A 25,489-nucleotide genomic window follows, 5' to 3' on the forward strand; every position below is an offset into this window, starting at 1 on the left:
AAATGTATTGAAAAATGGTAAAATGGCCCTAAAATGCAGGAGGAAGTGGCCTACCATGCTCCATGGGTCCCCAGCAGTCCAGCAATGCCCCCAAAGAGTAAAAAATGGGCTAAAAATTACATGGGGGGGGGCTTTTAAAAAAATGAGGCATAAAATGACTCCCAATCTCTCCCAAAGACAAAATGGTGACTGGAAATGATCTCCAAGGTCAATTTCGGCCACCCTGACCCATGGATATGCGAGTTTAACTCCCCTCCCTGGTTCCCCCATCATGTATACCAAGGTTGGGCGTCCATTACCCAACCATGGATACGCGAAACTGTGGGTGCTGGACCCGCAGTTAATGAGGTTCTCCTGTATAAACACCAATCCATTTCTCTGCCTTTACTTTTATGAGAACTCCTATTGAAGATAGTAAAAAGGACTTCTGGGATGCTATTTCTTAAACTTACCTACTAATGGTTGCTTGATACCTTTTAAAACAGAAGACAGAAATGAGAATCAGAATATATAAGGATCAGTAAGAAAAAAGTATTTAAATACAGTGCATCCTCTTAAACACTGAGGATCTGATTAGCCTTTCTGTGGGTGGTGCCTACATAACAAGGTTGTTATAAGTATAAATATAGCTCTTCCAATTCTCCCACTCTCTGGTTGGCTCTCACAGTGTATGCACACATTAGTGTGCTGGCTGTTATTCACAGTGGAAGGCTACTGGATGGATTCCATACAATGGATTCCTTATTCTCTCCCTCATCAAAGTTCAGGGCAGGAGTGACTTGCAGGCAGCGGGGTGGGTCTGCTACAAGAGACATCCACCAGCCTCTCACTGTGAAAGGTTTTTTAATTGTTTTGGGGTATTTTAATTGGCTTTGAATTGTTTTGTTTTTAAAATTTTTAAAGTAGTGTTAGTTTTATGTCTTTTTAAATTTGTTGTGCACCGCCCAGAGCCTTTGGATGGGCGGTCTATAAATGTAATAAATAATAAATAAAATAATGGCCAATGTGCTGTGATCTGTGCATCCCATGTACATATGTCTAAGGGTGGCTGGAAAAAGGAAAGTGGGTTTTGTTACAAAAATTATTTCCTGTGCATGCAAAAGAGAGAGAATGTGTATGTAGATCATGCCCTTATTGTTGGGTAGAATCCTGCCAAAGATAAACATTAAGGAGTCCATTGATTTCACAGCTTAACACTCTCTCCTACTGTGGGACATATACACTGAATTTATTTGTCTGGATCATGACTATTATTATTATTTCTTTGATTTGTATCTTGCTTTGCCACAAACCAAAAGTGGCTTATTTTGAAATATTATAGCAAAATATATTTTAAAAAAATATTTTTTACTGTTATTATGTCAGCTTTCTTTTCTTTTTTACTCACTAAAATGCAGTTTTCTGCTGCAAGAAAAACAAACTTTAAATACTTTAAACTGCCATTGTTTGTAGCATAAGATAAAAGGTTTGACATGCAGTTTTCAAATCATCCCAAATAAGTGAGTGCATCTTTACTGAAAGTATTGTTTAGCTTTAACAACAAATGAAGATATGCAATAAAATGTTGTAGTCTATCCCCAGCCCTGGAACAGGAGTGTTACTATTCAAGATTCCAGGCAGCCTAAAACAGAAACCTTGTAGCTCAAGGCTGAACTATGCACTTCATTGCTATACAGCTAGGGTAGAGAGTGTGGAATGTTCTGGAAGAAGAAAATCTCTCCCCTCCCCCTTTCTTAAAGCTTACCTGTATGATGCAGGGAAAGGAGGGGCTTTTGTGTGTGTTTTTAAACCTTGTGGCACAGATCCCCCTACTTTTATGCTCACCACTAGGATATTTTAAGTTGTTATCATGGAACATGAGTGAGGGAGAATGGGAAGGAAGCTTGAAGAAAGAGGAATATATTGAAGATTTCAACATAAGGCCCATGGGCCTTATGCTCTTTTAAATTGATATCAAACAATGTGTGGAGTACAGTGCAGTGCATTAGGGCAAAGCAGAGTGAAGTAGGGAATATGACATTTGCCCCTATTTGTAACCAAAGAGGAAGGATGTAGAATTGGCAGTGCTGGTTGGAGGAGAAAGATTTAGATAAGGGTGCTTAGGTTGGCACAATTGTGTGGAACTGTGTTAGCATGTGAACTGCTTTAACATGAGAATTTTGGAGAGCAAGCAGGGGCATGTGGGGACAGGGTTTTAATGGTGGGAGTTACAGAAAGGTCTTTTTGGCTGGGGGAGGGGGACTGGAGCTTGGGGGCAGCAGCAGTGCTCATGAAGAGCCTCTGGGATGCAAGATGTGGAAAGCATATGGGGAAGGGTGATTAAAGGTATTTTTAAAGCTAACAACTAGCCTTAGTTCCTCTTATCCCAAACTGACAGTTATAAAGTGGAGCATTTTGGTTGTGGCCCCTGGGTATCCCCTGAGTGGCAAGCCTTGGAGGGTTTCGAAGTTGGTGCAGCCAGTGATTCTGTTGATGCCCTGGTGGGAACCTGGAATAGGGAACTCACCAGGGCAGTAGACATGATTGCTCCTAAGCGGCCCTCCCAACTGGCTTCAAAAATGGCTCCTTGGTATACTGAGGAGCTGCAAGGGCTGAAGCAGTTGGGTAGGTGACTGGAACACAAGTGGAGAACTCAGCTCGTATTTGACAGGATGCAGCACAGAACGCATTTGAAGGCTTATGCAGTAGTGGTGTGTGCAGCAAAAATGGGATTTGGGTTGGCACGCATTGTGTCTAGGGTTCGTATTTCACAGAGCTATCCTGAATTGTGAGGAGTTTAATTTCTGCTCCTTCTGCTTAAAATCAGTCCCCAGAAACGTTCTGCTTTGATGATTTTAAATGGATTCTTTACAGATAAACTCTCCTGTATTCAGGATGACTTGGACGCCACTACAGTGGTCCCTCGACTTACGAACTACTCGACATAAGTATTTTTCGAGTTACAAACGGCAGTTTTAGATCTGGTTTTAGATGCGGTTTTTTCGACTTACAAATTTTTAGATGGGGTTTCCTCGACTTACGAATTTTACATGCGGTTTCCTTGACTTGCCTGCCTGTTTACTGCCTGTTTATTCTTGAAAAGAAATGTTCCTGTGCAGTTTGCAAGCCTTACTGGGGGTCTGGGTCTTTTTTCTAGGCTCCGGAACGCATTAATCCGTTCCCAATGCATTCCTATGGGAAACCGCTTTTCGACTTACGAACTTTTCAACTTACAAATGTGCATTCGGAACGGATTAATTTCGTAAGTAGAGGGACGACTGTATTTCTGCAGGGACTATGAAGGAGGAGTCCAGCAATCTCTCTTACAGTATTAGATTGGATCAGTTTCAATCTGTGACTCCTGAGAATGTGGACAAGCTGCTTGGGGCAGTGAGGCTTACCACTTGTTCTCTGGATCCTGTCCAACTTGGCTGCTTCTATCTAGTAGGGAGATTGTTGGAGGTGGCCTAGTTAATATCATAAATGCATTGCTGAGGGAGGGTAGGCTGCCTTCATGTTTGAAGGAGGCAATGGTTAGACCACTTCTTAAGAAGCCTTCTCTGGACTCCTTAGCGAAGCATAATTATAGGCCAATCTCCAATATCCCTTGGTTGGGCAAGGTGATTGAGAAGGTGGTGGCCGACTGATTATCCAGACCAATTTCAAACTGGCTTTAGAGCTGGCTATGGCGTTGAGACAGTCTTGGTCGGCCTGATGGATGACCTCTACCAGGGAATCGACAGATGGAGTGTGACTCTGTTGGTTCTTTTGGATCTCTCGGCAGCATGCAGTACCATTGACCATGGTATCCTTCTGGATTTCCTGGGGGAGTTGGGGATAGGGGGCACTGCTTCGCAGTGGTTTTGCTCCTATCTCTCGGGTAGATTCCAGATGGTGGAGCTTGGTGACAGTTGCTCCTCAAAACAGGAGCTGTTATATGGAGTTCCTCAGGGCTCCCTTTTGTCACCAATGCTTTTTAATATCTACATGAAACCACTGGGTGAGGTCATCCAGAGATTTGGTGCTAACTGTTATTAGTATGCTGATGACACCCAAATCTACATCTCCTTTTCATCTTCATCATCAGGAAATAGCATTCATTCCCTAAAAGCCTGCTTACAGGCAGTAATGGGCTGGATGAGGGATAACAAATTGAAACTGAATCCAAGCAAGATGGAGATGCTCATTGTAGGGTTTCAGAAACTGAGGGATGAGTTAGATCTTCCTGTGCTGGATGGGGTTACACGCCCCTGGAAGAAGCAGGTACGGAGTTTGGGAGTACTCCTGGACCCAGGCCTCACCCTGGTATCTCAGGTGGAGGCTATGGCCAGGAGTGCTTTCTGTCAGCTTCGGCTGATTCGACAGCTGCATCCATTCCTTTAAGAGGACAACCTCAAAACAGTGGTGCATCAGCTGGTAACCTCCAGGCTTGACTATTGCAATGTGCTCTATGTGGGGCTGCTTTTGTACGTAGTTTGGAAGCTTCAGATCGTTCAAAATGCGGCAGCCAGACTGGTCTCTGGGACAACCTGGAGAGACCATATTATGCCTGTTTTGAAACAGTTGCACAGGTTGTTGCTTCTATGTTTCTGGGCAAAATACAAAGTGCTGGTTATTACCTTTAAAGCCCTGAATGGCTTAGGTCCACGTTACCTTAGAGAGCACCTTCTTCTGTATGATCCCCACCGCATATTAAGGTCATCTGAGGAGGTCCGTCTCCAGTTACCATTGGTATGTCTGGTGGCAACTGAGAGGCGGGCCTTCTCTTTAACTGCTCCTGGGCTTGTCGAATGCACTCCCTGCAGAAATCCATAATCTGAATTCTTTATTGGCCTCCAGGAAAGCCCTCAAAATCTGTTTGGCCTGGCCTTCCAGGGTTTTTAAACTGTTGTAAATGTTTTTAATCTGCTGTAACCTGATTTTCCAGGGTTTTTAAAACTGTGTTGAATATTTTAATTGTTAATTGTTTTATGGTGCTTTATAGTCTCTGTTTTTAACTTTTTAAAAATATTTTTTTATTATTTTTCCAACAAGACAACAGAAATAGAAAAAGAACACAAAAAAAGAAGAAATATAAAAGTAACTTCGCAGTTAACATCTCTTGAATATCTCATAATTACATATACCTATCGGGAATTCAACAGCCCTCTGTTATCAACCCTCCAAAAAACCACCTTTATACCTTATATACATTTATAATACCTTATTATACCAAGTATTATTAAAAACAACAACCACAGAAATAATGTTTTAATTAACCGTCTGTTCTAAAAAGAAAAACTAAATCTTGTGGGTGTTGACCCTCTGCTAAATTGTAAATTTTGAAAGGTTCCCAGATTAAAACAAAGATTTCATTAAAGTATTCTATAAATAAGCAATAATTCTTGCCATAGAGGCATATTCCCATAGCTTTAGTAGCCACTCATCTAAAGTCAGGATTATTTGTCGCCTCCAATTAGCAGCATATAAGATCCTAGCTGCAGTAATCATGTACAAAGACAATTCCATATATATGGTAGGAATATCAGATTTAGTCATATTTAACTAAAAAAAAAACCCCTTTGGAGAATAAGGGAAATTTATGTTTAAAATTTCTTGCATCTTAGGGTGATTTTTCCCCAGAATTGTGCTTTACTACACATCCACCACATATGATAGAATGTCCCCGCATGGCTCTTACACTTCCAACAATCTTCAGGGTAATTATTATCCATCTTTGCAATCATCATGGGAGTAATATACCAGCGGAAATACATTTTGTACCAGTTTTCCCTTAAGCTGCTATTTGCTGTAAATTTAATGTTCAACTTCCATTGATATTCCCATTGTTGCATGTTAATTGTCCTGTTTAAATTTTGCATCCACTTAATCATGCAGTCTTTTACCTGTTCTGTTTCTGAGTCATATTTCAATTGCAACTTATATATCAATCCCAATAAGTGATTGGTATTTTTAGTTATTAATACTTCAAATTCTGTTAAGTCTCTAAGTTTGCCACCATTTTTTGTATTTCTTTCTGCACTATAGTACTAATTTGTAAATACTGAAACCATAAGGGCTCTTGGGATCATTCCGAAGCAAAAGTCTGGATCGATTTCATTTTTGTTTTTCCTGTGGTTAAGCTTTGCAAATTGTATGCCTTCTCTCTCCACTGGGCAAAATTTCTACAATTTTCTTCTTCATGAAAAAAAGATATTTAAGATTGATACCAAAGGTGATAGCTCTGGACTTATCCTGTTCTTATATTTGTCCCAAACATGTAGTATTTCTAATTGTGTGGGATTTTATGTCATGATCTTTCCTGTTTGTATTAGTCCATAAATACTTATGTACTCTTCTAAAAGGACAGATACTTCCATAGCCATCATCGAACCATATGGTTCTCTAATCCAGTCCGAAATCCATGTCAAACATGATATAATTTCAAATTAGGAATTGCCAATCCTTCCTGTTCTTTTGCATCTTACATGATCCTGAACTTGATTCTTGGTTTTTTATTGGCCCAGATAAAAGAGTTTATATACCCTCTGCCACGTATTCAATGTCTTATTTTCAATTTTAAAAGAGATCATTTGAAATAAAGTTCATTCTTGGCAAAATATTCATTTTAACAGATGCTATCCTTCCCAGCCAAGAAAGATTTAATTTTTTCCACCTGGTTAGATCTGCTAAAATAAGGCTCTACAATGGTAAATAATTATTCTTAAGCAGGTCTTTATTATTTGCTGTTAAATTAATCCCCAAGTATTTGATTTGTTTTTCTGTCAATTGAAATCCAGTCTTGTTTTCAGATACAACAATTCTGTATCTAATAAATTCCATGTAAGAATCTGCATTTTGTTTGTATTGATCTTATATCCTGAAACCATGCTATAATGATTCATACGCTCCATTATTGAATCTAAAGAGCCCTTTGTTCGAGTAATTGTAAGAACCACATCATCAGCATACAATTTTATTTTCTATTCTTGCTTTGCCATGTTCATTGGTTTTAATTGTTTTGTTTTAATGTAAACTGCCCTGTGCCATTTTTGGAAGGGTGGTATAGAAATCAAATAAATAAATGAATAAATAATAAAATAAGTTTCCCTCTCCCCGGACTGAGTTTGATGCCTCTCTATTAAAACATTTGTATTAAAAACATGCCATATAAATGTAAATTATATAATACATTAATTTGTCTGTACAAAAAACATGTCCTTATTCTCAAGCTATCAGGAATCACTTAGACTTCATATAGAACACTACAAGCTGCATTCAGCAAAAGCTTGGGAGGCTGTTATTTGGGTCAATGTGTTCCATGTTTAAACCTCCTTGTGCTTACAAAGCATTAGAAGATAGTCTCTGCTTGTTGAATATACAAGGCCTGACTGTATAATAAATATTTTACAATATCCTGTTACATTATGAAGCACAACAGTTCATAACTAATTTCCTGTAAAAACAATTTTTAACATTGTTCAGAAGTATGGATTCTTTGGCTAGGGAAGTTGTATTAACTAGCAACTGACAATTCTACTTTTATTATACTGATGCTGCATAATGCAGACTGTTTTGCTGCCCACACTTCCAAAGAATTTTAAGTAGCAAGAGGAGTTAATACTCAAGCAACTAGGTGCCACAGTTTCCACTCATTATATAGCAGTGTGCAATATAAATGCTGCTCAGGCAGGTATCTGTCATTTAATTTACTGGAACTGACTCCATTACATGATATCACACCAAGATATACAGCAGAACAATGATGATACATTGAGATTTCAAAATTAAAAAGACAAATGAGGAGCTGTAGAGTTCTACAGAGACTGAATGTTCTTCAAGGAAATAAAGAAAGGGAGAAAAGAAAGAGAAAGAAAGCAGGAACACTCATTCACTAGTTACATGGGATTATGATTTTTTTTACAATTAAAGATAAAGTAAGGGTTGTGTATTAAAGGATATCTGTCCCCTCCATAGCAACATTTGTCATTAACACACAGGGAAAGTATTTGGAAGATAGAGCATCTTTACATAATCCATGTGTACAAGAAATTGTTTTGATCAAATTCTGCTTGCTAATCTCTCACTGCAGCTCATTTGCAGGATGCCACTACAGCCTCCCAAGCCCTTTCACTCTAGTCCATGACAAATGCAGCACAGCATGAAGCACTTAATACCTGCTTCACTTTTCACAAACATCAATCCAACACCATGCTCACAAGAGGTAATCATGTGGACATGTCCAGAGATTTATCCTTCCCACCCTTGTGGATGAGACTGCTAACACTTGTCAAGTACCTTGGAAAATGTTTTGTTTCAACTGACTCTCTGGGCACACCTCTTTTCTTTCACTTTAACCCCTGAACACACATTATTTAGACAAGCAAGGATAATAAGGGAAGTGTTGCATGCACTCACAAGGCAGCAATGATTGAAGTGAGTGTGCCATCCACCTAACAGCTGCTGTCCTACTTTTTCAGATGGCCAAGAGGGAAAGTAAATAAGATAAAAATAAAAGACTGTGAATGAAAGAAAGTAATCTGCATTTTAAAATAATCCTTAACAAACATGCACTTCTGGTTATTGTGATACTGTGAAGGATAGAAATGATGTTGAGTTCTGATACTCCTGTTTTGAGGGTATGGGTGTGTGTGTGTGTGTGTGTGCATATATATATATATAAAATTGTAAATTAATGATCGTTTCACAAACCATAATCTTTGTAATTCAGAAGAAATCTTTATATAAGGACTATAGAAATTTTTACATAAAGACTATTATCATATATGAACTGTTATCTTTATATGATGTTATCTTTATATGATTATGGCTATTATCACACACTGGAGGTGCTTTCCTCAACTGCTCTCGCACGACACTGGCACGCGCATGGCATGCCACCGCCGCACAAGGGCAGCTCGGGAGAGTGCCAACGGCGCACAATGATAGCTGTGGGAATACCACTGATATGGGAAGTGGCAGTGAGGCTGAGAAGCAGGTATGCAACTGCTTTCCTCCATTTTAAAGGTGCCAGGGATGTGTGCATATCACGCTTTGAATCACGATTCGTGCATATCCCTAATAAGGACTTACATAAGTTTTCTAAAAAGTACACACCAGGCTATACCACAATGCTAAGCAGAATATAGCACTCCAGCTATGTATTATTGGCCTGCCAAGACAAGAACCTGTTTTGCCCGCCTGGCATTTCTGTAGTTCCAGGAGGAGACCAAAACAAAAGGCTTACTAAGTTTTGGCTGTTGAATTCCCTTTTGCTTGGTGGATCACAACTTGTGAGACTGCTATGGCTCCCCCCCATCACATTAAAAGTGGAAACTGCAAAGCGCCCCCCCTGCCCCCCTGGAGTCAGCCCTTAAGAAATCGGGGCCAAGTCTTCCCTAGGGAAGGGGTGGGGCAAATTCACTCTGCTTGGGCAGCAGCCATAAAAACCAGCAGTCTGATGCAAGTAGTTACTGGAACTATATCCTTTTATTTTGCCATACGTAGCTCTTGTGTTCCTGCTCAGAACTAGCTGCGGCTCTGACCCCTTTCATCTCAGGACTGTCTGTGTCAGTCTACAACAGGATACTTCAGTGAGGCTTCAGTGCATTTAAACCTTAAGAGTTCTCATGAAAAACACATGAACATTACAAAATTTCAAAAAGTGCCGAGTCAACTTTGTATCAAATAATGTAACTCACCCACAGAAGGTGTTAACTTCTCAAGATACTGTTTGTCTTCAGGACTATACACAGTAGATATTACCTTGGCTCCTCTGTGTTGTGCTAACTGAACAGCGATTGTACCAAATGGCTAGAAGAACAAAAATAGATTTATTTATATTCACACTGAGCATGTAAACATAATTTTATATATTAAATTTTTTATGCACTCATAAAATTAAAGATAGGAACATGTTTTTGTTTATTATCCACTACATGTAGTTTGGACTTAGGACCTATTCAGATAATACCTATTCCCCAAACCTCTTCTATGGTTGACATTGGGAGTAGGAATCAGACTAGATGTTCAGGGCAACTGTATGTTTGTTAAATGCATTTGTTCTATCTGCCTATAAAGCAAGGGAATGGATCTACTGTTTATATAAAAAAGAATGCATGGGAGAGGGGAGTGAAATCCATCCACTCCCCAACTTGCCTTGCTACACTTTTTATTGAAAAAATCTACATTCCACTTTTCAACATAAAAGTTCTCAAAGCAGTTTTAAAAAAGTGTGAGTGGAAATGGAGCTGAGCTGGGGGGAAACTGTTTACTGACAGTGGAGCACTGTGAGGTAAGATTTTCTTTCCTCACCTTCTTTTTGCTCCTTTTTGTATAAACCAGACCCTCACCCTACTTTATAGGCAAAAGTCACGTTTTAAACAAACATGTTTTTCACAAATGTCTAGTTCAGCCCCAACATGCTAGTGTATGCCCAAAATATTAAAGCATTTCTAAATTAGTTAGAAAGGTGAAGTTTGGTATTAATGGAGTTGAAGACACATGGATTACTAAAGAAGTCCAAATATTGAACTTTTTCATCTAGTGCCCCAATTGATTTCAGTATGTGATATCTACATTGTAATACCATACAGCACTCTTATCAGAGACCAAAAGAAGACATAATGTATGCATAGTTCTCAGCTAGAGTTTGAAGGATGCTTGACTGCTGTCTCCCTTTAATGGCCTCAGGAGTGGCAGCTGGTAGCAGATACTATGCCTCCAGTATACAAGCTGTATTTAAAAGTATACAAAATAGAATGTAGCAGTAAATTATTAGAACTTGGGTTTCACCTTTTTCTGGATCACATGAAAGAAAAACACACCAAGTTTCACAGGCAACAGAGCCATTCCAGCAACATGAATCTATATTGAATGTGAGTTTAAGAAAGAAAAACAGGTTGCTCACCTGTAACTTGATCTTTTGGTAGTCTGGTATCATTCACAATATGGGCTCTGCTCCTGAGCAGTTGCTCCTGCGGAAGGATTCACTAGCTCCTTGAAACACTCTGTAGCCATGCCCTTTGCAAGGAAAAGGTAAGGAAAGAAGGAAAGCTTATCCGATGAGCAGGGAGGATGGGTGGGTATTATGAATGATACTAGACCACCAAAAGATCAAAAATTACAGATTAGCAACCTCTTAATCTTTATTTATTTATTTTTATTTTTTACATTTATATCCCGCTCTTCCTCTTTATGGTGGACTGGGATCATTCCCAACATGGGTGATTAGCTAGCTCCCAAAAGAAAGGAGGCGGGATTTAAAGAACCTTCTTAAGGACTGCATGCCCCAAACCAGTCTCAGTCATAGTACTTAATGAAGGCATAGTACTTAATAAAGGGCTGGTCAGAAGATCTTAGGCATAGTACTTAATAAAGGGCTGGTCAGAAGACCAGATAGCAGCTTTGCGGATTTCAGCGAAACTAACTCCAGAGAGGTGAGCAGCTGAAGTGGCCGTTGCGGAATGAGCCTTGACAGCAGAAGGCAGAGTGAGACCTTATTTGTAAGTGCTATTATTTCTCATAACAGAGCAGGATAGCTTGAACCAACCACATTCTGACAATCTCGGTCTGGAGATGGGTTGGCCTTTAGTGGGACCCTCAAAAGTCACAGTCTGTTGGAACACCTGAAGTCTTTAGTGCAGGCCATGTAAAACAAAAGGGCTCTCTGAACATCTAAGGAATGCAAGGAATGTTCAAGGGGTGATACTGGATTAGAGGGGGAAAAATGGATATGGCAATGTCTTGATTAATATGGAAGTCCGACACTATCTTGCATAAGAATGTAGGGTTATTAGGATAGAAGGTGGTGAAAGGGATGTCAGCCCTCAAGGCGGTGAGTTCACTAATGTGATGGTGATGAGGAATGTAGTTTGGAAGGTGAGTAATTTGAGGGGTGCTGAAGGTAAGGGTTCAAAGGGGTCCTCTGTGAGTAAAAGAGAGGCCCAAGGAGAGACTTGAGAGTTCAAAAGGTTGCTTAACTGGAGGGAAAAAGTTATTGAGGCCCTTCAGAAAACGCTTGCAGTCTGGGTGGGAGAAAAGAGACATGGAACACCGGACAGGGTGCATAGCCGACAGGGCGGACATATGACCCTTTATGGAAGACTTAGACAGATTGTTTGACAGAAGTGAGGTAGAACAGTACTTGGCAGACAGAGGCTGTGGAGGGGTCGAAAACCTTGCATAAAAAGAAAATATTTTCCATTTACAGCTGCAATTGCAGCTGGTGGAGGCCTCTCTTTTGTGAAAGGGGATTTTATCTAAAGGTTTGGCCTCCACAGGCATATTTAGGGTCCTGAGGTTATGGTGAAGAACCTGACCTTTGTTCTGATGGAGGAGGTGCGGACGGTGCTGGAGACGATGGTCAGACCCCTGAGACAGATGGAAGAGAACTGGAAACCAGGGCTGCCTCAGCCACCCTGGGAGTGGGGAGAGTAAAATGCATTTTGTCCTTTGGAGCAATATTTTGCCTGAGACCCTGGATAGGAGTGGGAAGGGTGAGAAGAGGTAATAAACTTTGCCTGTACAAGGAATTTGGAATGTGTCTCCCAGAGACCCCATCCCCACTGTAACTCTGGAACAATAAAGTGGGCATTGTTTGTTCTCTTGGGTGGTAAAGAGATTCCCTTGGGGAGTCCCCCACTACTGGAAGAGAGAAGCAAGGACATCCTCATGAAGTTCACAGTCGTGTTGGCAAGCAGTGCTGGTTTCTCTGCTGATGTTGATAGTATCCCAAGATATTGCTGGTACGCTTTATATGGAGAGCTAGAAGTAGATTTGGTGGCGAATACACCCGTTCCAAATTTGAATGGCCAGATTGCATAGGGACCTGGAAACCGTGCCCCCTTGATGGTTTATGTATGCTATGGCTGTGGTATTGTCCAGCATTGCCCGATAAGAGAGGAAGGAAAAACTTTAGAGCCCAGAAGACTGCCAGAAGTTCCAGGAAACTGATATGCAGAGAAGCCTGTTAATTACAAAGGCCCTGAGCCTGAAGGCCTGCACAGTGAGCACCCCAGCCTGTCAAAGACACACCCATTTTGATGGAAATTGTAGGTGTAGACAGCTGGAAGGGTAGACCTGCGTTGTAGTTCTCTGGTGTTCACCAGTGCGGAGAGTCCAAGATTGGCCTGGGAATCATTGTAGGCACCGATCATCTACGTTCAGTTTGAACATAGATAGCTGCCATAGCTGGAAGTGAAGTATATGCAATCTGGCATAGTTCATCATCGACAAGCAGGAAGCAATTAGGCCCAATAGGCGCTGCAAGGATTGCGCCGTCTGTGTTGGACTGGAGAAGGAGTAGATAATGTTCCAAATTGCTATGTGACTTTCCTGAGGGACCAATGGACGTTTGAGGTTCGCATCGAGTACAGCTCTTATATAAGGAAGGGAATGTTGAAGGGACAGGTTGGACTTCTTCCAGTTGACCTGAATGCCGAAGGTGTCCAATAGAAAGAGACTCTTTGCTATATGATCCAACAGGCAATCCCTGTCTTACGAAGTGAGTAGCCAATTGTCAAAAAAAAAAAGGGGGGGGGGAAGGAAGGTGGATATCTCCTGAGTTCTCAGATGGACAATGATTGCACTCATGCATTTTGTGAACATGCCAGCAGCCATGGACAAGCCAAAAGGAAGTGGAGTGTATTGAAATATCTGTTCCTGCACAGTAAATCATAAATATTTCCTGTGACATGGGTAGATGGCGATGTGAAAATAAGCGTCCTTCAGATCTAGAGTGGCAAACCATTCCTCTCTGGATAGCAGGAGGAGGAGTCATTACAATTATTATTATTATTATTTTACACAGTCAGACAGGTGTTATTGACTGGTTTGTTTTATCCAGACATCGAGTCCTTCCCAAGGACCTGGGATGCCAGAATTTTATTGTCAATGTTGTTGCTGTTGTTATAGATATCGTCGCAGAATATAGGCTGTTCCCAGTAAAGCTGCTTTTTGTAACTGGCTGATGGTGATTTCTGTGGCCCCTATGGTGTTGAGGTGCTCTTCAAGGTCTTTTGGAACTGCACCCAGGGCGCCAATTACCACTGGGGTTATTTTGGTCTTTTTCTGCTACAGCCTTTCAATTTCAATTTGTAGATCTTTGTATTTGGTGATTTTTTCTATTTCTTTTTCTTCTATTCTGCTATCCCCTGGTATTGCTATGTCGATTATTTTAACTTGTTTTTCATTCTTCTTGACTACGGTTATATCTGGTGTATTGTGTGGCAGATGTTTGTCTGTTTGTAGTCGGAAGTCCCATAATATTTTTACATCTTCATTTTCTTCAACTTTTTCAATTTTATGATCCCACCAATTTTTGGCTACAGGTAGCTTGTATTTTTTGCAGATGATCCAGTGTATCATCCCTGCTACCTTGTCATGCCTTTGTTTGTAGTCAGTCTGTGCGATCTTTTTACAACAGCTGATTAGGTGGTCCACTGTTTCATCTGCTTCTTTACAAAGGCGGCACTTGCTGCTTGTTGTGGATTTTTCTACTTTTGCTCTTATTGCATTTGTTCTTAGTGCCTGTTCTTGTGCAGCCAGTATTAAACCCTCTGTTTCTTTCTTCAAGTAACCATTCTTAAGCCATTGCCAGGTCTTGGTGATGTCTGATTTTCCACTTATATTGTGCAAATATTGACCATGCAGGGGCTTATTTTTCCATTTTTCTGCTCGGTTCTTGACTTGTTCTTTCTCGTAGGCCTGCTTTGTTTCATTGGTGTTGAATAGTTTCTCGTTATTGACCATTTGAAGTGCATCTTCTTCACTGTCCTTGATATATTCTTCAAGTCCTCTTTTCTCCTCCTCTACTGTTTGATGGACTTGCATCATTCCTCTTCCACCTGAGCTGTGAGGGAGCTATAGCCTATCGACATCACTGCAGGGGTGCAGAGCATGATTGATGGTCATGATTTTCCTGGTCTTATGATCTAGCGTTTCTAGCTCTGCCTGGGTCCAGTCTATTATTCCTGCAGTGTATCTGATAACAGGTATAGCCCAGGTGTTTATGGCTTGTATGGTGTTCCCGCCATTGAGTTTGGACTTGAGGATTTTTCTAACTCTCCTGATGTATTAACTTCCCATTTTTCTTTTAACTTCAGTATGTGCAATGTTATCAGCCTGGAGAATGCCCAAGTATTTGTAATGTTCTTTCTCTTCCAGGTTCTTGATGTTGCTTCCATTGGGCAGTTCTGTTCCTTCCGTTTTTCTTATTTTCCCCCTGTTCATTATTAATGCAGCACACTTGTGTCTAGTCCATACTCCATTGCTATATTGCTACTGAATATATGGACAGTGTTTAGCAGTGATTCAATTTCTGACTGGGACTTTCCATACAACTTCAGATCGTCCATGTACAGCAGATGGTTGATTTTACTTGATGTTTTAGATGTTTGGTATCCGAGGCCTGTTTTGTTTAGTATTTGTGAAAGTGGGGTCATGGCGATTACAAACAACAGAGGGGATAGTGAGTCCCCTTGGAAAATACCTCTTCTAAATTATTATCTATATATTTAATCCCCATAGACGTGCCTCAGCCTCTGTGGGGATGCGTCCCAGCAACCCAGCTGATTGGCTGGGCAGCGGAGCGGAGGGATGCACCTGACTGGCTGAGGCGCATCTGTGGTGGAGGACAGAGGTGGCGGCGGGCCTTGCCGGGTCATGGAGGCCGGCGGTGGCGGGGGCCCTGGCCCGGTCTCCGGCGGGACCGGCCGGAGACTGGGGCAGGGGGGAGAGAGGTAGCCGGCCCCCAAAAACGCGCAGATGCTCTGTGCGGGGGTCGGCTTGTTATTATTATTTCTTGTTTACACAGTCAGACAGGTGTTATTGACTGGTTTGTTTTATCCAGACATCGAGTCCTTCCCAAGGACCTGGGATGCCAGAATTTTATTGTCAATTGTTATAGATATCGTCGCAGAATATAGGCTGTTCCCAGTAAAGCTGCTTTTTGTAATTGGCTGATGGTGATTTCTGTGGCCCCTATGATGTTGAGGTGCTCTTCAAGGTCTTTTGGAACTGCACCCAGGGCGCCAATTACCACTGGGGTTATTTTGGTCTTTTTCTGCTACAGCCTTTCAATTTCAATTTGTAGATCTTTGTATTTGGTGATTTTTTCTATTTCTTTTTCTTCTATTCTGCTATCCCCTGGTATTGCTATGTCGATTATTTTAACTTGTTTTTCATTCTTCTTGACTACGGTTATATCTGGTGTATTGTGTGGCAGATGTTTGTCTGTTTGTAGTCGGAAGTCCCATAATATTTTTACATCTTCATTTTCTTCAACTTTTTCAATTTTATGATCCCACCAATTTTTGGCTACAGGTAGCTTGTATTTTTTGCAGATGATCCAGTGTATCATCCCTGCTACCTTGTCATGCCTTTGTTTGTAGTCAGTCTGTGCGATCTTTTTACAACAGCTGATTAGGTGGTCCACTGTTTCATCTGCTTCTTTACAAAGGCGGCACTTGCTGCTTGTTGTGGATTTTTCTACTTTTGCTCTTATTGCATTTGTTCTTAGTGCCTGTTCTTGTGCAGCCAGTATTAAACCCTCTGTTTCTTTCTTCAAGTAACCATTCTTAAGCCATTGCCAGGTCTTGGTGATGTCTGATTTTCCACTTATATTGTGCAAATATTGACCATGCAGGGGCTTATTTTTCCATTTTTCTGCTCGGTTCTTGACTTGTTCTTTCTCGTAGGCCTGCTTTGTTTCATTGGTGTTGAATAGTTTCTCGTTATTGACCATTTGAAGTGCATCTTCTTCACTGTCCTTGATATATTCTTCAAGTCCTCTTTTCTCCTCCTCTACTGTTTGATGGACTTGCATCATTCCTCTTCCACCTGAGCTGTGAGGGAGCTATAGCCTATCGACATCACTGCAGGGGTGCAGAGCATGATTGATGGTCATGATTTTCCTGGTCTTATGATCTAGCGTTTCTAGCTCTGCCTGGGTCCAGTCTATTATTCCTGCAGTGTATCTGATAACAGGTATAGCCCAGGTGTTTATGGCTTGTATGGTGTTCCCGCCATTGAGTTTGGACTTGAGGATTTTTCTAACTCTCCTGATGTATTAACTTCCCATTTTTCTTTTAACTTCAGTATGTGCAATGTTATCAGCCTGGAGAATGCCCAAGTATTTGTAATGTTCTTTCTCTTCCAGGTTCTTGATGTTGCTTCCATTGGGCAGTTCTGTTCCTTCCGTTTTTCTTATTTTCCCCCTGTTCATTATTAATGCAGCACACTTGTGTCTAGTCCATACTCCATTGCTATATTGCTACTGAATATATGGACAGTGTTTAGCAGTGATTCAATTTCTGACTGGGACTTTCCATACAACTTCAGATCGTCCATGTACAGCAGATGGTTGATTTTACTTGATGTTTTAGATGTTTGGTATCCGAGGCCTGTTTTGTTTAGTATTTGTGAAAGTGGGGTCATGGCGATTACAAACAACAGAGGGGATAGTGAGTCCCCTTGGAAAATACCTCTTCTAAATTATTATCTATATATTTAATCCCCATAGACGTGCCTCAGCCTCTGTGGGGATGCGTCCCAGCAACCCAGCTGATTGGCTGGGCAGCGGAGCGGAGGGATGCACCTGACTGGCTGAGGCGCATCTGTGGTGGAGGACAGAGGTGGCGGCGGGCCTTGCCGGGTCATGGAGGCCGGCGGTGGCGGGGGCCCTGGCCCGGTCTCCGGCGGGACCGGCCGGAGACTGGGGCAGGGGGGAGAGAGGTAGCCGGCCCCCAAAAACGCGCAGATGCTCTGTGCGGGGGTCGGCTTGTTATTATTATTTCTTGTTTACACAGTCAGACAGGTGTTATTGACTGGTTTGTTTTATCCAGACATCGAGTCCTTCCCAAGGACCTGGGATGCCAGAATTTTATTGTCAATTGTTATAGATATCGTCGCAGAATATAGGCTGTTCCCAGTAAAGCTGCTTTTTGTAATTGGCTGATGGTGATTTCTGTGGCCCCTATGATGTTGAGGTGCTCTTCAAGGTCTTTTGGAACTGCACCCAGGGCGCCAATTACCACTGGGGTTATTTTGGTCTTTTTCTGCTACAGCCTTTCAATTTCAATTTGTAGATCTTTGTATTTGGTGATTTTTTCTATTTCTTTTTCTTCTATTCTGCTATCCCCTACTATGTCGATTATTTTAACTTGTTTTTCATTCTTCTCAACTACAGTTATATCTGGTGTATTGTGTGGCAGATGTTTGTCTGTTTGTAGTCGGAAGTCCCATAATATTTTTACATCTTCATTTTCTACCACTTTTTCAATTTTATGGTCCCACCAATTTTTGGTTACAGGTAGCTTGTATTTTTTGCAGATGTTGCAGTGTATCATCCCTGCTACCTTGTCATGCCTTTGTTTGTAGTCAGCCTGCGATCATCATCATCATCATCATCATCATCATTATATTTATATCCCGCTCTTCCTCCAAGGAGCCCAGAGCGGTGTACTACATACTTAAGTTTCTCTTTCACAACAACCCTGTGAAATAGGTTAGGCTGAGAGAGAAGTGACTGGCCCAGAGTCACCCAGCTAGTATCATGGCTGAATGGGGATTTGAACTCGGGTCTCCCCGGTCCTAGTCCAGCACTCTAACCACTACACCACGCTGGTGTAGTGGTTAATGTCCGCATCCAAAATGTCAGCATCCAAAACTTCCTGGTGTGTATGAAATCATTCAGGGAGTGTAGGCCCAGAATAAGACATAGGCCACCATCTTTTTTTGGAACTTGAAAGTACCAGGTGTACAAACCTGTCCATTGGGATTCTGGTGAGACTGGTTCTATTGCTCCGTTGGATAAGAGTTCTTGTACCTCTGCTAAAAGCGTAGGATTTGTGGGGGTATATTTTATTCCCAGGAAGGGAGGTAGGGTGATAAACTCTGTTGCTAGCAAGTGGAGATGATACTTATCACCTCCAATGCCTGGGTGCTAAGATGCCAGTTTGCTAATAAGGGGGTGAGCCAGATAGAGGAAGAAGCAAGACGAATGGGTAAGGCCACGGATCAAAGGTTCTGTTTAGAGGGGTCTGAGCCTCTGGGCTTGTGATTTTGTTTGTGCTTTGAGAAAAAGGGCACTTCTGGCTTTGAGAAAAACGAACCACAGTAATCTCTGCGTTTCCCTCTGTTGAAAGGGACCTAGGCCTATCAGGTCTGCAGAAGCACTGAGAATAGATGCATGGTGTAGTCGCAGAAATAAAAACACTGGCAGTAAATCTGGACTATTTCATGCACTCCATGATGTCATCAGTTTCGGCAACAAAGAAAAGGCCTTCGCTATCAAAATGCAGTTTTGTCCTTCATGTTCTATTGAAGGGAGGAAAAATTGAGCCAGGCATGGCTTCACAGTGAAATGGCACTGGCTAGAGTAGGGACTCAGTTTCAGTGAGATGTTTAACCATAATGGCTAAACTGGTGGGTTATGTCAGCGGACTTGGAACGAAGCTCCTTAAATCGAGATTGCAGGAGCATTCTGCCTCTCAGTTTTGAAGCTCTCTCAGACAGAATAATGGAATTTGACCATACAGACCATGTAGTTGGAAATCTTCATGGAGAGGGAGGAAGAGGAACAGATTTTGTGTCCCACAGAATCCAACTTCCTGCCCTTCTTATTGACATGAGTCAAATGTTTCCTTCCAGATTTAGAGGAGAGTGACAAATCCACCAAAGAGTTAGGTGGGGGTGTTTGAACAAAAACTTACAATCCTCCTCTTGCAACCTATAAAAACCCTCCAGTCTTCAAGAAGTAGACACTGAAGAAGAAGGAGCCTCCCAAGCAGATTTTACTGAATTGACTAGGAGTAGGATTTGTTCTCAATAGGAGTTTGAAGGGTTGTTAGGAATATTGTCATTAGGTGAAGTGCCAGGAGTTTCTGCGACTGTAGAGTCATAATCTGACTCAAAGGTTGAAACATAATCCGCATCCAAGAGCAGTTTCTCAGGGATAGAGGGGGCATTCTGAGAGGATGTTGGAACAGCAAGGTGCTCAGGTGGAAGAGGAGTATGGGATGGAGTTGCAGGGGGAGGAAGTGGAGCTGCAGGTTGAGTGTGGAGGTTGAGCAACAGGAGGAGGATCCATGGGACACTTGAAAGAAGAGGAGCCAGAAGGGGGCTGTCCTTGAGATGTAGAGGACCTAAATTTATTTAACTTCCAGAGCCGAAACTCTTTGTAATTGTAGGGGAAAGATGATGAGAGAGCATATATTGGGTCCCAAGATCTTCCCAGTCTATGGACATAACCTGGGTCAAGGGTGCCAGGAAAGCTCCAATAATCTAGTTTTCTATGGTAAGGAGAATAAGTTGGCAATGAAAAACTGTGGTGTTCCTTCCATGGAGATGTGGGATGAGAAGCAGCATAAGTAGGAGTGGTCTTGGCAAGAGAAGCAGATGGTGTCTTAGGCACTTTTGGTATTCTGGCATCGGACTCATCTTCAATATCGAGTCCATGAAGCGAAAAACCTTTGAAGGTGGATGCAGACAGTGTAGTGATAGGAGAATCCAGAATGGAGTCAAAGTCTGGCATCGGCGGGAAGTCCCTTGACATTGTCAAAGGCGACAGAATGTTGGTACTGAAGGCTGGTGACGTCTAAGATGAAGAAGAAGGCCGAGGAGGCCTGTTGACAACAGATGACAGTGGAGTTGAACATGAGAAGGATGAACTGTGGAAATTAACGTCAAGGTCAGAGCACTGAATGATGTCGGAGTCTGAAGGAAACCTGATGTCGATTGTGGAGCAGATGAAAACCTTTCAACAACCTCAGGAGATGAGGATAAGTGAGACAGAACATCTTGGATGGTGGAAAGTGTTGATGGTACCAATGAGGGCAGTGGATGCAGCGACTCACAAGAATTCATAGATGAGGAGCGTGGTTTGACAGCCATCAATACCAATGCCGATGGCAATGTTGAGATACGAACCAAATGCAGTACAGTTCAAGATGGAGCCACTTTGGTCGATCTTGAAGACATCAAATGTGGCATCGACAACAATGCCAAAGACCCTGAAGATTACTCTTGGTGTTTCGGGAGTGGTGCAGCGTCACTCTCCTTGTGCTTCCTCTTCTTCTGGTACTTATGGTGGGACTCTTTAGGGAGAGTCTGCAGTTTCTTATAAGCACCAGAGAAAGACATGTGGAGTTTTGGGAGCCAAACTCGGTTTGAAAGCATCAACGCGGACGATGTTGACAGCATTGGGCCTAGTGGGCAAAGGGCGGTTTCATATAGGGCTGCCCTCAAGCGCAACACCTGACTTCTCTAGATCTTTTTTGAAAATGAGAAACATATTTTACAGGACTGAAGAATGTGATCCTCACCCAGGCAAAGAAGGCACAAGCTGCATCAGTCGGACGAGGGTATAGTGCTGTGGCACAAGGTACACAATTTGAATGTTCTTTTTGAAACCATTAGACTGCAGGCAAACAAATCAAAAACATAGGGCAAGAGCAAGGTCAGAGAAACAATCAAAAAAAGCTGAATAATCAAAGATTAAAACCATTTTTTGTCTACCATGAACTGTGGTCAAAGGAGTGAATCCCTGAGGAAGCGTACACTGCAGCAGACGGAAAGGAACTGAGGGGAACAGCACTCTGGTACTAAAGATACCGAGCACACTCCACGCGTGAAGGGTGTGACTATAGAGTGCTTCAAGGTGCTAGTGAATCCTTCTGTGGAAGCAACTGTGCAGGCGCAAAGCCCATGTTGGGAATGATACCAGACCACCAAAAAAATTAATAGTTTCTTCAAGAGTTTATATGGTACTGTATCACAGGAGAATTTCAGGTACCTACACTTGCTCCATCCATTACTAGCACAGTTTTTCCAGGAGAGACATAGGAAAGGTAATGTAGAGCTGTGTATGCACGGACACCATCACGAATGGTTCCTGCTGCTTCAAGCCAGGAGATCTTTTCTGGTTTATGAGCTGTTTCACAAGGGAAAAAAAGAGTTGGGACATAAATTTGAAAGCATGTTTTAAGCTTGCCTTAACTATTCACTATAAAATATCATGAAATGGAGATTCACATTGATATTTCTAAAATAAAATAAAATTAGTTTTTATGAATTCCTTTTCTGACTTGTAGACTTCCAAATGCCATTCCAAAATCTTTGAGACAGCTCTTCCCCATGAAACAACAGGTAGGGTTCACTTTCAGTTTTGCTTTTCTGATGGAAGAGGCTCCCTTGCCCCCCAGACCAGACTGGAAGAGCAAAGGCACCCCTCAACCCCACACACTGGTACAAGCAAAACTACTTAACACCATTAATAAAATAAAAACAACTAAATTCCCTAGCAAAATTTGAGGGAAGAAAGAACACCAAGAGGACAGGAAGGAAGGAACTTATGCACACTGGATGTTCCTGTTTATTTTTTGAACAGCCACTTCCAATACAGGTCTGTGCTATTTGAGTTGACTTCAGCTTCCACGATATTCACCCAAGGTCCTGGTAGCCTTGGTAGCATGCACAAGGGAACAGGGCATCTATTTCTACCGATACCTAGACAGTATCTTGATCTGGTCATTATCAAGGCAACAGAGTCCGAAGGACATCAAGACCACCCTGAAGTATCCACGGCATCACAGAATTGTTATTAACAGGAAAACAACTTCCTTGCCTCCAGTGCAGATTGAGGAATAATCTACCTGAAGCTACCTGCCGTCAAGGGCAGAAAAAACAGGTTGCTTACCTGTAACTTATGATCTGGATGAGATCCGTTGTAGCCATAAGTATTGGGTTCTGTGCCTGCGCAGGGACCTTGCGGGCTGATTAATTGCTCCTCCTGATGCCCCGCCCGCCTGCACGTGCAGTGCCGTTGATAGTGGCGGTTGGGGCGTCTCTCCCTCAGTTTCTTGCAGACTGCACTAAGACAATCCACAAAATGACATGTATCTCTCTTCCAATAGTACTGCAGTGAAGAAGGTTTGGGAGGGACTTATGGCTACAACGATCTCATCCAGATCAAAAGTTACAGGTAATCAACCTGTTTATCTGGATTGAGATCCGTTGTATCCATAAGGGATGGGTGATTAGCAAGCTATCCCTCATGGAGGCGGGTGCAGTTGACCTGAAGCTTAAGCTAAAACCCTTTTTAGTACAGAGCTCCTGAAATTTGCCTCCCTTGCCATCCTCAGATCAATTGCGTAATGTTTGATGAATGGTTGTTGAGAGGACCAAGTGGCAGCCATGCATATATCCGACATTCTGGTGCCTGACAGATGGGCTGCTGATGCTGCATAAGCTCTTGTAGACTGTGCCCTTACCATCCTGGGCGGCACAACCCCCTGACATCTATATGCTTGAAAAATAAGCTCCACTATCCAGTGAGCTAGGCGCTGGCATGAGATAGCCTGCTCTTTACACTTCCCCTTATAAGAGATAAATAGTTTCTTGCTCTTCCTGAAGCTGTGGGTCCTGTCAAGGTAATGCAGCAGGGCCCTTCACACATCTAACGAATGCAGTGCTCTCTCCAAATCTGTTGCTGCATCCTGGAAGAAAGCAGGTAGGACTATTTCCTGATTTAAATGAAATTCAGTTACCACCTTGGTACGAAAACGAGGATCTAGCCGCATCACCACCTTGTAAGGATAGAACTGTGTATAAGGTTTATCCATGCGAAGCGCAGTCAGCTCACTCACATGCTTTGCTGATGTGATCACTACCAGGAAAGCCGTTTTGAGCGTGAGAAGCCGAAGGGGTATAGTAGCCAGCGGCTCAAATGGCTGTTCTGTAATTGCCGACAATACCAAAGACAGGCTCCACTGTTCTATCAGGTGCCGCACAGGTGGGTACAAATTGTTGATGCCTTTCATGAAACGCTTAGATTGCGGATGGGAAAACACCGTTTCCCATCCCAGCCCTTATGCCATGCCGAAATAGCTGCCAAATGCAGTTTGATAGACACAATGGCCAGCCCCGCCATCATTAACGTAGTAAGGTATATCAGAACCTCCTTTGGAGTGGCACGTAAGGGCTTGATCCCCTTCTCCATCATATAAGTCCTATAACGCTTCCACTTGCAAGCGTAATTATGGCGTGCGGTCTCTCGCCTACTATTCAGCAAGATATCTTTCAGCACCTGATTCTCCATGCTGTCATTTTCAGGGCATCTACTTTGGGATGTAAGACCTGCCCCCGATCCCTTTGTAACAGGTCTGGAGTCCTTGGGAACCTGTGGTAAGTGCCTCGTGACATCTGCAGTAGAGGAGCGAACTATGGTTGGCGCGGCCACCATGGGGTCAGCAGAATGCAGTTCTCTCTGTCTCGAATTATCTGAGCCAATGCTCGCCCTATCAGAGGCAATGGGGGGAAGAGGTAAAGCAGTCCCACACTCCAAGTGTGCTGGAACGCATCCCTCAGGGACCCCTCTCCTATGCCCGCACGTGAGTAGTAATTGGCACATTTTTTGTAGGCATAGCTCGCAAACAAGTCTATTGAGGGGAACCCCCGGTTCTCGAACACCTTCTGGCGGTACTTGGGGTTCACCTCCCACTCGTGCCTCTGGCTGTAATCGGTGACTCTGCTGAGGCTGTCCGCTATGCAATTGTCCACCCCCTGTATGTGAAGTGCCACCGGATAGACAGAATGTTGTACGCACCAATTCCATATTCTCTGGGCGAGGAGACACAGAGATTGAGAGACCGTTCCTCCCTGGTGATTGATATAAGCAATTGCTGTTGTATTGTCCAATTGCACCTGAACATTTGTTCCCCTGAGTAATGGTTCGAACGACCTCAGGGCTAGGAACACCGCCATGAATTCTAAGTAGTTGATGTGTTGTCGTATCTGAGGCTGTGTCCATGCGCCCTGGATGCGGTGGTGCATGCAATGTGCCCCCTACCCTGTCAATGACGCATCTGTTGTCACTCAGCGGGTGGTGGTTAACGGCGCGAACTGGACACCTTGTGTCAGATTGCCGTCCTCCATCCACCATCTTAAACTGTTTATTACTGACTGCGGTATGGTCAACCACATCTTTTGACTGTCCACATTGGGGCGGAAGTTGCAGAGGTACCACTGTTGCAGGGTCTGCATGTTTAGTCTTGAATAATGCACAGTGGTGGTACAGGAGGCCATCAGGCCTAGCAGCTTCTGTATCCGCACTGTTGGTTGATGCGCAGAGTCCACAAACTGCTGAATAAGTGACCTTATTTGGTGTACGCGTTCTGGTGGCAAATATGCACGTTTCTCCTTGAAGTCTAACACAGCCTCAATGAAACTTATTCGTTGCACAGGGGCAAGATTTGATTTCTTCCAGTTGATGTTGATACCCAGGTCCTCCAACAGGTGGGTGACCTGCTGAATCTGTTGGATCAAGAGCTCCTTGCTGTGACTGACCAGGAGCCAGTCATCCGTACAGATAAAGCATCATCCTCTGTGTTCTCAGGTAAGCCACCACCACTGCCATCACCTTGGTGAAGACTCTTGGTGCCGTTGACAGACTGAATGGTAGAACCATATATTGGTATATTTGATTCCCCACCGTGAACCTGAGATATTTGCGGTGGTTCTCCTAAATGCCTAC

The 25,489-nt window shown here is 42.7% G+C and overlaps 1 protein-coding gene across 12 annotated transcripts in view; it reads right to left on the minus strand.

The window, feature by feature from the left end:
• The window catches only part of CRYZL1 (crystallin zeta like 1), an 80,720-nt gene that overhangs the window by 27,056 nt on the left and 28,175 nt on the right, over positions 1 to 25,489 (minus strand). For 9 of the 12 annotated variants that reach the window (XM_053307573.1, XM_053307568.1, XM_053307575.1 and 6 more), the window contains 3 exons: positions 21,756 to 21,889; positions 9,660 to 9,771; positions 453 to 473 (listed from right to left, as the gene is read on the minus strand). In XM_053307573.1, coding sequence (XP_053163548.1) covers positions 453 to 473; positions 9,660 to 9,771; positions 21,756 to 21,889 — 267 coding nt within the window. The remainder of the gene's footprint in view (positions 1 to 452; positions 474 to 9,659; positions 9,772 to 21,755; positions 21,890 to 25,489) is intronic. The other 3 variants (XM_053307577.1, XM_053307574.1, XM_053307567.1) reach the window with 1 other exon arrangement.

Source organism: Hemicordylus capensis, chromosome 3 (assembly GCF_027244095.1).
Source record: "Hemicordylus capensis ecotype Gifberg chromosome 3, rHemCap1.1.pri, whole genome shotgun sequence".
Classification (NCBI taxonomy): Eukaryota; Metazoa; Chordata; class Lepidosauria; order Squamata; family Cordylidae; genus Hemicordylus; species Hemicordylus capensis.